This window comes from Sinohyriopsis cumingii, chromosome 18 (assembly GCF_028554795.1).
Source record: "Sinohyriopsis cumingii isolate HCF-2022 chromosome 18, ASM2855479v2, whole genome shotgun sequence".
In the NCBI taxonomy this organism is placed as follows: Eukaryota; Metazoa; Mollusca; class Bivalvia; order Unionida; family Unionidae; genus Sinohyriopsis; species Sinohyriopsis cumingii.
The window spans coordinates 6,849,914-6,862,682 of record NC_142978.1 but is presented as its reverse complement, the minus strand read 5'-3'; the positions used below and the strand labels follow the sequence as shown (position 1 = coordinate 6,862,682).

Below are 12,769 nucleotides of genomic sequence, written 5' to 3'. Positions count from 1 at the left end.
AACAACAACAATAATAATAATAATAATAATAATAATAATAATAATAATAATAATTAAAGAACAAGCTCCAACTTGTTAAACTATTTGTCATACCTATGAAGTGCGGTTTCAACTTGCATGACAAGTATAAAATGGAGACATACTATATATATATATATATATATATATATATATATATATATATATATATATATATATATATATATATATAATGTTAACACAGTATGTATAAAATGCACACATACATTTTGTATGCAATGTACATATAATATATAATAAGTATATAATGCACACATATAATGTATAAAATGCGCACAGTGCAAACACACACATATTATGTATAAAATTGTGTGTGTGTGTGGATTTTTAATGTAGCTTTAAAAATTTCAGTCATATCGCTTCGATGTCTGCAGTGTGGCAGTTTATAGTGATGTCTGTCACCGGGGCATCATGCCGCAGACATGCCTCTTAATGCTGAGCGCCTAGCGAGGCAGCTGTTAATACTATTTTTAGAAGTCTTTGGTATGACTCGGCCGGGGTTCGGACCCACGACCTACCGCATCTGAGGCGGACACTCTAACCTCTAGGGCCACCAGAGCGGTCATGTATAAAATGTACACATGGCATGTGCGACAATGCGGTACGTGCGGCGACGATTGTGTTATCTAATATTTTATGTGTGAATAATGAGTGCCCAGATATGAGTGGTTTAGAAATGTCTAGCTTGAAACCTAAAGTCGATAAATTGAATCGACACTTTAACAGTGTGTTTATCGACAGCAGCATGTACAACAAGGAGAACAAGTATAACAAACAAAACTTAATGTTTACCTTAGTGCCAGTTTAACAGTACGTCAGTTTGCTTGGTCAGATATAAGCGTCGTTAGTCGAGTTACATAAAAGGTTGATCTACCAGGGATATCTCTAATGCTGATGGTTGGATCTTCCAACCCTGCCGACGGTGGTGGTTTTTGTGGTTGTGGTGGTAATGGTTGCGCGTGTCTGTATCGGTGTTTCATGTCTTATTGTAACAGCACAGTTACAAATACCACGACATGATGAAGAGGAGGATGAATAAGAACCGTTGCTTTTCATAAACCTGAGCGCAGATAATAATGTTTCGGTCTCGTATCAAAATGGCTTGAACGGTATCACCACTACTTATGAGCTGTTGTCTTTTTGTAGATGCTATCACGGCCAGACAAGGTGTGACGATCCAGGTTGACGTGTCTAAGAAGGAACGAAACGGTGATGAAGGTAGGTTCGATACATTTTTAATTCTGTTGAACAATAAGCATTTTATGCCTATTTTGCTCTTTCTTAGACAATATACTTTGTGGCATTATTGTCTGTGAAATAACTTTAATTATAATGAAATAAGAATTCTAGGAACGCATAAGTAAAGTCAACTTAAATTTAAATTTTTTGCTTGAAATGAATAAAAAATAAAGCAAATTTGTTTTATGCATTTGTAATATAAATAAGGAAACAATTATGACAAAACAGATTCGTTTTCTTCCATATACTGGTACTTGAAAAATGAAGCTTAGATTTTTATCCTTTGATCTTCGACTTCTATGAATAAGATCTGTTCCATTCAGGGTTCAAACTGTAAAATTTGCATTTTCATGAATAATAGTAGCAAGTTTCATGTTCTTGTCTTTTAGCATAACATCTGTGAAAATGCAATGTTAATTTTTCTAATAGCTCACTTTCATCAAGGGGGAGGGATGGCTGGACTGTGTGGGGTTTTGCTACTAATGAAAGAATAAATACATTATGTGGAATAAATAAATGTAAAATATTCAAAAGGACTGTTTAGATGCTTGCGATCTGAATGTTTCAACCATACAAGCAAAAGTAGATCATACAATTATACCTATTTTTTTTATTGGGGGCGCTCCACAGATATTACGTAAACTGTCAGATGAAGTTGTTTGCAAAATCCAAACAAAACTGAGATAATGTTGCCATACAGCTTTACTACTTTCATGTAATGTGGCGGACATTTCTTCCATGATATAGGACACACGGTACTAATTATACGGAAGAACTGTGAACCAGTCTAGAAATGGGTGAAGAAATAATAGAGTATTTACAGGTTTGGTGGTCCATAATTGGTTAATAATGAAAATTAAAATTTTAGGAAAAATATCTTTTGAGAGTTTATCCTATATGTAATGTAAAAAAAATATTGACAAATTTCTACTGATGCAACTTTAGCATTTTTACAGGCTTGACTCAGGAGTACTCAAATACTGAAAGTAGCACCTGATTCATTTGGTGCAGAATCAATAACACGTGTTTCATGCACATGTATGTAAACAAATTGCCGCGGGTCATATGGTGTTCTCCACACATAAGTTTGCACCAAGGTTAGATGTGCACGAAAAATTATAGGTGTCATTATCAGCACCCATAAATTTTAAGTTATTGAATTTTGAATATGATAGTGTTTCCATATGTTTACCATTGGAGTGGAATTAGTACCGTGAGTCCTATAGTTGTGGATTATCGTGAATGAGCTAAGCGTAAATATCATCAAAATGGTTACCACATTGTGCTCGAGAAATCAGCCTGAACTAGTCGAAAGTATACTAAAGTTAGAAGTTATTAAAATAGGGAAAACAAAATTTGCAGCATTAGTCAATTCCTTTTCTGAATATACAATGAATGATTTCCGTGTTAAAAAGATTTATCGACTCGTATTTTTACAATTATCTTTGAGGTCCATGAAATGAAAATGGTCAAGCGGAGCTATCAGTGTTTGATGGATGCCCATCTGAAGTAAAGCCAATCTGTACACCCTACAACCCAAATTACACCTATCAATCATACACCGACATAACGGGAATTAAATGTTCTTTTCACAGTACCCAAGAAATACAAGGACTATTAAACAGCCAGGATAATGAGCAAGGAAATCCTAGGAAATTATTTTTCTTTGAAAATTAAATCTTGTGCAAAGTACGAAACTGTAGAGCGTCGTCGTTATTAAAATTGCATCGGTTGGTAAATGTAACGAAAATTTGTATTTATTAGAGCTAAACCATATGACCAGGTTGAGCTGCATTTATTTCTGTATAAACTGAAAGGAGAACTACTTTACACCAGCTTCTATCAATACAATCACGTGCAAAGTAACAAATGTAGACTCTCGACGAGAATGCACACAAAATGCATGCCTTCAGCAAGAAATAAAATGTTAGTGCCCTTTTATCTTTTTCCTTTTCGCAACGTTGCATAAATTCTACGGTTTGAAAAGGGCTAGAACAGATGAAGTTTATGGAGGCCAAAGGTCAAAGGTTAAAATGTTTGCTTTTTCATCCAACACTAGAATATGAAAACAGCGAACTTGCTTTGTCATCATTTATTTCTTAATTGCATTACAAATGAATAAAAAGATATATTGTACTATATATTTGTTTCACTTAATGCAACAAGTTTAAATTTAAGTTCACTTTACTCCCGTGTTCCAGGACGTCTAATTTCCCCATATTTAAGCTCAATGTACACCTAATACTGCCTAAAGACATATTGTGTAAGCAAGAGCAAACTATGCATAATATGCCTTTTTTCATGCATAACATCAACGTTAATGTACAGTTTGGTTGACGTCAATGTTAATGTACAGTTTGGTTGACATCAATGTTAATGTACAGTTTGGTTGACGTCAATGTTAATGTACAGTTTGGTTGACGTCAATGTTAATGTACAGTTTGGTTGACATCAATGTTAATGTACAGTTTGGTTGACATTAATGTTAATGTACAGTTTGGTTGACGTCAATGTTAATGTACAGTTTGGTTGACATCAATGTTAATGTACAGTTTGATTGACATCAATGTTAATGTACAGTTTGATTGACATCAATGTTAATGTACAGTTTGATTAACATCAATGTTAATGTACAGTTTGATTGACATCAATGTTAATGTACAGTTTGGTTGAGAACACGATGATTAGAAAAAACAAAAAGAGGGGCCCCGAGTGGCCGAGTGGTCTAAAGCGCTGGCCGTTACGGATCACTGCCATCTCACCTCTGTCTGCGTAGGTTCGAGTCTAGGATTCGGCTAATGTGGGTATGTGAGAAAGCTTGCCAGTAGCTTCTCGAGGGTCGGTGGTTCCTTCCGAGGATTTCCCGGGTTCTTCCTCCACCATTAACACTGGCCGCCATGTATACATGTCGTGTGCTGAAAAATGGCGTTAAACCCTACAACAACAACAACAAAGAAAAAGAAGTTCGCCGGTTTTCCTCAATTGGTTACACTGGCTATTTATAACAGACATTGTATATCTTATGTATTCGTCAAATAACTTTTAATGCCCTTTATTTTCGTGTATGATTTATGAGTTTAATATAGATTGCAGAGCACACAGCGTGGTCTTACTTCAGATGTGCAACTATCAAAAACTGCTGGCTCGGCTTCATCATTTTCACTTCTTGGACTTCAGAGTCAAGTTGGAATTTTTGAAAAAGAGCCGATAACATTGTTTTTTTTTTCATTTTACATATTTGGTAATTTATTCATTGCACTTTCAGAAGCTGATATTATTGTGTATGTTGCAAAAGCAAACAACTTCACCCTTCACGTCACACTTGCATAAGTTTAGGATATATGTAAAGCACCCCCTAAGCTGTAATGTTTCAGTAAATTACAGCTCATACTATGAGAAACGCACAAACACAACATTAAACTTTTACAAATGCAGTTCTTTGTAACTTTATTAATCCCTTTATTTTTCATTTTGCTTTTTGAGAAATAGTTCGTAACAGTTTCAGAACCTTTTTCAGCCTTTCTGGCGTTATTTGCTGTGCGAGTCGGTAACTGACAGTTTATACCACCTTAAACGCAGAAAAAGCAACATTGAACTCTTAAAAAATATTATATGACGTCAACATGTCAGGACGCACGTTCATATGTACAACATATACCGCATGATGACGACATACACTGGCCAATATTAAGTTAGTTTCTATGTCAAGTCGATCGGACACCTTCAGGGTATACATGTATCTTAATAATACCCCAGTTCTTTGGCCTTAAATTACGTTTTGCTCCAAATAAATGAAAACGACTTTTTTATTTTTTATTTGTTACTGATTCATGAATAAATAATACATTTTCTAATTGATCACGAAACAATAACGACAAAAATACGGATAGACAAGTCAAACTTTGCCCGACAATTCAGGAATTATATGTTGAATCCTCCAGCTCAAATCTTTCCTTGCATTCCGGCAGACGACGTAATCTGGAAAACGGTTTATGTTACCAATTTTGCCAGTAGAAAGGTTAACGGATTTTGTACCTGCCCCTTTCCAAATGAATATTAATAAATGACTACCCTTCAATTTCATTACAATTATATATTTAAAAGTTCATTGCATCTAGTAAATACTTCCTAATGTGCAAACCTGACCATGTATGAACCTAGTGAGTGCTTCCTCTTATGTAAACGTTATCCCATATGAACCTAGTGAGTGTTTCCTCACGTGTAAACTTTACCCCATATGAACCTAGTGAGTGGTTCCTCTTGTGTAAACGTTATCCCATATGAACCTAGTGAATGCTTCCTCTTGTGTAAACTTTACCCCATATGAACCTAGTGAGTGCTTCCTCTTGTGTAAACCTTATCCCATATGAACCTAGTGAGTGCTTCCTCCTGTGTAAACTTGATCCCATATGAACATAGCGAGTGCTTCCTCCTGTGTAAACTTTACCCCATATGAACCTTGCGAGTACTTACTCATTCGTAAACGTGACCACATATGAACCTAGTTACTATCTCGCCCTTTTAAAGCCTGACCCAATATGAACCTAGTGAGTACTTCCGCCTGTGTAAACCTGACCATAAATAAACCTAGTGAGTTCTTCCTCCTGTGTAAACCTGACCATAAATGAACCTAATGTGTACTTCCTCTTTTGTAAACCTGAGCATAAATGAACCTAGTTACTATTTCACCCATTGTAAACCTGACCATAAATAAACCTAGTGAGTTCTTCCTCCTGCATAAACCTGACCATAAATAAACCTAGTGAGTACTTCCGCCTGTGTAAACCTGACCATAAATGAACCTAGTGAGTTCTTCCTCCTGTGTAAACCTGACCATAAATGAACCTAATGTGTACTTCCTCTTTTGTAAACCTGAGCATAAATGAACCTAGTTACTATTTCACCCATTGTAAGCCTGACCATAAATAAACCTAGTGAGTTCTTCCTCCTGCATAAACCTGACCATAAATAAACCTAGTGAGTACTTCCGCCTGTGTAAACCTGACCATAAATGAACCTAGTGAGTTCTTCCTCCTGTGTAAACCTGACTATAAATGAACCTAGTGAGTTCTTCCTCCTGTGTAAATCTGACCATAAATGAACCTAGTGAGTTCTTCCTCCTGTGTAAACCTGACCATAAATGAACCTAGTGTGTACTTCCTTCTTTGTAAACCTGAGCATAAATGAACCTAGTTACTATTTCACCCATTGTAAACCTGGCCATCTACGATCCTACTGTATAAACTTGACGCCCATATGAATCTACTGACTATGTTCTACCATGAAAAATTACCACATATGAACTAAATGAATTCTTCCTCCTGGATAAACCTGTTGTATATTCTGGAAACGGTTTGACTACGCAGCTCGATCTCAGATTCAAAACCCCATAACACGAGTACGATAACTGGAATATACCTAGAATATTTAAAACCGTCAGAGTAAAATAGATCCTGGAAGTTAAGTGATTCTAGCTGCATTGTAAAATTTTCGGACTTTCAGCATGAATTTGAGTTTTATGTACATAACATTTCTAGAATAAGTGGCCAAATTTATTTTGGTTTGAGTTTTATTATTATTATTATTATTATTATTATTATTATTATTTTCTCCACAGCGACAGTAAAAATTCTGCAGCATGAGAGTTTGATGTCTCTCGCTAGGGAGATGACATTCGTAGAAGCCAAACACCTTGGGGAGCAATTAGGAGTCAAGCCAGATAAAATTGAACACATCAAAGAAAGTAACGAAAGTGATGTAGTCTCCGCTAATTTTCAGATTCTCTGTGACTGGCGCGGAACCAGACCCCGTACAACAATGGCCGACTTTCTGGTGTCGAGCCTGAGGGCAGTTGGCCAGACAAAGCACGCTGAAGTCGTTACGGAAGCGTGGAAAATCAATAAGCCCTTACACCGACGTGACTTTGAAAAGAAACCTAAGAACACAGCCTCTAAAAAATAATGTACACAATATTTATATGCATTTCTTTCAGCATTTCCTCCAGCATTTCTTTCAGCATTTCCTCCAGCATTTCTTTCAGCATTTCCTCCAGCATTTGTTTCAGCATTTCTTCCAGCATTATTAAATGGCTCATGGTGAAAGATGAGTATGTGAACAATTTTGATTTTGCAGCCCGATTTCAAAATGGCACTCAACCACCTGCTCATTTCAGAGGTTATCTTCATTTTGACTTGAGATGACATGTATCTCAAACGGATATGTATCTCAAACGGATATGTATCTCAAACGGATATGTATCTCAGGCCTACACCAAACACGACAGCTTAATGCAGTTCTTCCACATAGTGTATATTTATTTATTTTATTTATTTATATTTTTATTCGCATGTATTTTGCACACGGCTTGAACAATTTATTGCTTTTTATAAAAATTGTTAATGTAATTTTTTAGCCATACTGTTGCTTTTATGCAATAAACGAATTTTTTTAAAAAAAATGTTGTTCTATTTCCCATGTAAGGACTCATTTTTGAATGATATATACAACACATATACAATCTCTAACACTTATAGACTCGTTTGGCACCACTTAGGTCAGGTGTTGGCCTATCCAAGGTAAATGGTTTTCCTCATAGTGACCCTTTGTTCCTCCATAACAACAAACCGTACTGTTACAACATTTGAGCCTTAGAAAACAGGTTTGTACAAGTAAGAAGAATTCCTAATAAACAAACAATAATTTCAAACAGTAGTATTATAGGTTGTACAATAAAATCAGCTTACGTTCTAGTTAAACTCTTCACAATCTTTCTCATATACTGTACACATGACTGTGTCGATTAAACCTTCATGGGAATCGTTGCCATTATGCCCGTAGTCTTTCAGTGGGGAGTGTGGCATGCTGACCACTAAGCCACCGCGCCTTCATTAACAATACGCGTTAAATTTTAAGCTGGCCTTAGTCCAGATGACATTGTCTCCTTCTCCGTCACTTCTACTTTGTTGTTGATATCGATGCCTATCAATCCAGATTTAACACTCGTGTTTCCTGAGTATTTTAACCAAATATTGTAGACGCATTTCTAAAAGTACTTCTTCAACAGCAGTGACTACGTCTCCTACTGCTCCTACCACTGTTGCTACAGATTAAAAGGTGACCTCTAGCAAGACCAAAGTACAAGACAGAGCAAAGCGTTTAGAAGTGTACTGGCCTTCTTTAAACAACAGCTGTCAAGCCCCTAGTTTCTGTTTAACTTACGTCATTGTCCAAAAACACAAACACATTTGCAACTTATGTCGTTGTACACACACACACACACTTGCAATTTATATTATTGTCCAAAAACACACACACACACACTTGCAGCTTATGTCATTGTCCAAAAGCACACACAATTGCAACTTATGTCATTGTCCCCCCAAAAAACCACACACACTTACAACTTATGTCATTGTCCATAAACACACACTTGCAACTTTATTGTAAATCTTCACTTCATGCAAACCCCAAATTCACTGGTTTGAGAACAAAACTACGACTCCATAATGCAACACCCCTCTGTTTCTCTCTTTCTCTCTCTCTCTCTCTCTCTCTCTATGCCGATGTATGTATGTCAAAACGTTTAAGTAAGTTCCAAAAATGCGAACCAATAATGTTACAGGTAAGTATTTAGTGTGCCAAGCAAAATGGTACTCACAACACTGGATTGCAAATTCACACTCTAGCCCGTCTGCACGACAGTGGTAAAAAGGTTAGAGCGTAGGCATCATTTTGCCGTGCTACACCAAAATCTGTGGAACAAAGTAAATTATACTGTTCAAGACGAAGTCGATAGTCAAGTACTGTTAAAAGAACTGATTCCACAGAAGAGAAGATTCCACTGAATTTTGGACGCCTTATCATATCTGTGCGTTAGAATTCGTTTACCAACTTCTTCTTTGTGGAAATTTATCAACAGTATGTGCAAAGACATGACAACCATTGGGACTTGAACTGGAACTGTTTAAATTAAACAGACTAAATTCAGATATGATAAAAAAAAAATTCAGTAGTTACTGAACGAGTTTCTTTCTTGGTTCAGCTTGGATGGTCTCTCGGCATATGTTTCGCCACACTCTCTCTCTCTTTCTCTCCAGTGCATGTAGATGGTTTTGAACAGCAGACAATCATGTCTTCTTCAAGATCTCTAGCGTGAACTTCTGCAAAATAAATTTTAGAGAGTGCTGGGTGACACGAATCGCCATCTTTTCTTGGTTCTGCATTCTCATTTGAAACTTGTGATCGTTTCATCATGATTACAAAATTTAATTTGACTACATTTTAAATACACTACTTGAACTCTTTAAATTTCACTGAGCAGTTGTAAACCGTTGTTCTAAATTTTCTAGAAGTGCGTTTTTACGTCTCTCAAATGTATTAATAATTTTGGGGACCGAACGAATTTCTTTTGTCGTGAATCTGCACTCTCTTCGTTTTGTGGCCGAAGTGGAGATCGTTAACTCAGGCTCACATATGTTGTCTTCGAAATTTCTGGCATGGATTTGACCTAACACTTCAGCTCGCGTGTGCGGCGATACGGCTCGTCACTGCCTCTTACTGTCCTCTAGTTACTCAATGGATTCGTGTCATTTTGATTGGAAAAATGTAAGTTGACTCGGTTTTACACGCAGCGGGTCTCTGTAAATAGAGCGAGTGTCTTAAAATCTGAGGATTCATTCAACTCTCAAACAATCAAGGTGGAAGATTCGACGCAGCTTACCCTTCTGGTTAGGGAATTAGCACACCAGATAGATGCCGTCAGAAATTTAGAAAGAGCCATCCGAACCTTTACTTCAGAGAAGGCGACGAACTACTCCTTCTCTCGAGATAAAAGTCAAGATAATTGCTATATTTGTCAGGAGAAAGGGCGTTGGGCCACAGAATGCCCACAACGTTAAAGCAAAGGAAGGATGGGAGAAAAGAGAGACATTGGTCAAGATACATGTTATCATTATTAGGAGAAAGGACATTGGACTCCAGACCGCGAGATGAAAGTGACAACGAGGAAGAACCAGTGTCGATGAAGAAAGTCAAACAGAGAGACAAAGAGTGAAAGAAGAGGAAGTGGACTTTAATGACGTATTGTGAAATTTCATTCTGACTTTCAAGAAAGAATATATCAAAGAAAAGTAAGTGGCTCTTTGTCGTGATTTTTATAGTATGGATAAACACACACACGCACACAGAGAAAGCGAGAGAGATCTAGAGGGAGAGAGAAATGCTCACCACCCCATCATGATTGGGTAAAGTAATTTTGGATATTATATATGGGCTATTGAAGGTGGTGTGATGGATATTGTGTTTGTGCGATTTCATCTCTTTTTATTTACATAATACTCTTTTCGTCGGATAGTATGTATGGGTTCACTACACAGGCGTTTTGGATTGTGTGTATGGGGGTGTTTAATTTTAAAATTGATGTTATGGATAGTATGATTGTTGCTTTGCATGTAGTGGTTTCAAACAACATCCCAGTTTGTGCTGTTCGTTGGAAACTACACCAGGCGCTTTGGAATGAGTGAGTGAGTGAGTGCGATGGATAGTATGCAATATCTCATCTCCTTCTAAATTCTACGCTTGCAAGGGAGGGTTTGGATAGTGTGAAAGGAGTGTTGGATGGCGTAGGTGGTGTCTAACAGTCTGTTTGGGAGACTTCATCTAATTATTTTTACTCTATGCTAACACAACATATCTATCCTAACACAAGGCATGAGGTGCAGAATGGTATAGCTGGTGCGGTGGATAGTCTATTTGTGTGATTTCATCTCTTTCTTCTAAACAGTATCCCTATCTTCTAATAGTTGGTGTGCGATTTTAGCCACTACACAAGGCTTGTTTTGGCTGTATGTATGGGCTGCTTGATGATATAGATATGTTTAGATATTATCCTGGTACGATTTCATCTTCTTCATTTACAAACTACCTATACATTCTGATGGTAGATGCGGGATTTAAGAGACTACACAACGAGCTTTGGATTGTGTGTATGAGTATTGGATTGTATAGATGGTGTGCTGGATAGTACGTTTGAGAAATTTTATCTCCTTCTTTTAGATTCGACGCTAACACCAAGGCGCTTTGGATAGTATGCATGGTGTGTTAAATGATATAGGTGGTGTGCTGAATAGTATTTTTTGTATGATTGATATTATGTTTGTTCATATTTGATTTGATTATTTAACTCTAAGCTAACACAAGGCATTTTTGTGTAGTGTATATTGGACGTTGTCGGATATAAGTGGTGCGTTGGATAGTATTTATGTATTTGATGGATAATAGGTTTGTGAAATTTGATTTTGGGTTTGAAACTCTAAGCCAACAAAAAAGTGTGTGTTTGGCGTGTGGGATGGTATAGATGATGTGCAATTTTTTTTGGTTGAAATTTCATCTTACTCTCTAAGCTAACCCATAACGTTATGGATAGCGTATGCACGGTTTGTTGGATGGTATAAGTGTTGTTTTATTCTATGCTTGTGAGATTTCATCTCCTGCTCTTACACTATAAGCCAGCGCAATGCGTTTTTGATGTATGTGTATGCGGTGTGGGATGGTACAGGTAGTGTGATGGATATTATGTTTGTGAGATTTCATCTTCTTCTCTTATTTTATAAGCTAATACTTTGCGTCTTGATTGTGTGTGTGGAGTACAGGTAGTGTGTCATTTTGTGCTTGAAGGATATTATCTTCTTCTCTTACACTCTACGCTAGCACAAGTCGTTTTGGATTGTGTGTTTATGTGTATGGGGTGTTGGATGGTGTAGGTTTTGTGATAGATAGTATTTCTTGGTATGATGAATAGTTTGTTTGAGAAATTCGATTTTGTTTTTTAAACTCTAAGTTAACACAAGTAGTTTTGAATTGTGTGCGTATGGGATTTTGGATGGTATTGGTGGTGTGATGGATAGTATGTTTGAGAGATTCGATTTTGTTTTTAAAACTCTAAGCTAACACACGTCGTTTTGAATTGTCAGCGTATGGGATTTTGGATGGTATTGGTGGTGTGATGGATAGTATGTTTGCGAATTTTAATCTTCTTTTCTTATACTCTAAGCTAGCAGATGGCGTTTTGGATTGTGTGCAGGGGATGATGGATGGTATAGGTGGTTTGTGATCGTATGCTTGAGAGATTTCATCTTCTCGTACAGACTAAGATAACATAGTTCGTTTCGGATTGTGTGTGTCTCTATGGTGTAGGATGTTGTAGGTGGTGTGATGGATAGCATGTTTGTGATATTAGATTAGATGTAGTTTTAACTCTTCCTCGTTTGGTGTGTGTGTGTGTGTGTGTGTGTGTGTGAACTACACCATTCGTTTGGATTGCGTGTTTGTGTATGTTTGTATATATCTTGCTTGTCCCCATAAACTTTCCGTCCCTATAAAACCCTTCTTACCCTATAACTACTTCTGTCCCTCTAAACCAGGGGGTCTCAAACTCAACCCACCATGAAGGCCGCATGAGGGCATTGACGATGACCCAACGGCCGCACTACCT

At 37.0% G+C, this 12,769-nt stretch overlaps 1 protein-coding gene across 3 annotated transcripts in view; it reads left to right on the top strand.

The window, feature by feature from the left end:
- LOC149776027 (uncharacterized) overlaps positions 1–7,728 on the top strand; it is a 53,959-nt gene extending 46,231 nt beyond the window's left edge. For all 3 annotated transcript variants that reach the window (XM_089941785.1, XM_089941786.1, XM_089941782.1), the window contains exons 19-20: positions 1,186–1,257; positions 6,896–7,728. In XM_089941785.1, coding sequence (XP_089797911.1) covers positions 1,186–1,257; positions 6,896–7,239 — 416 coding nt within the window. In that variant the 3' untranslated portion in view covers positions 7,240–7,728. The remainder of the gene's footprint in view (positions 1–1,185; positions 1,258–6,895) is intronic.
- The last annotated feature ends 5,041 nt before the right edge of the window (positions 7,729–12,769 follow it).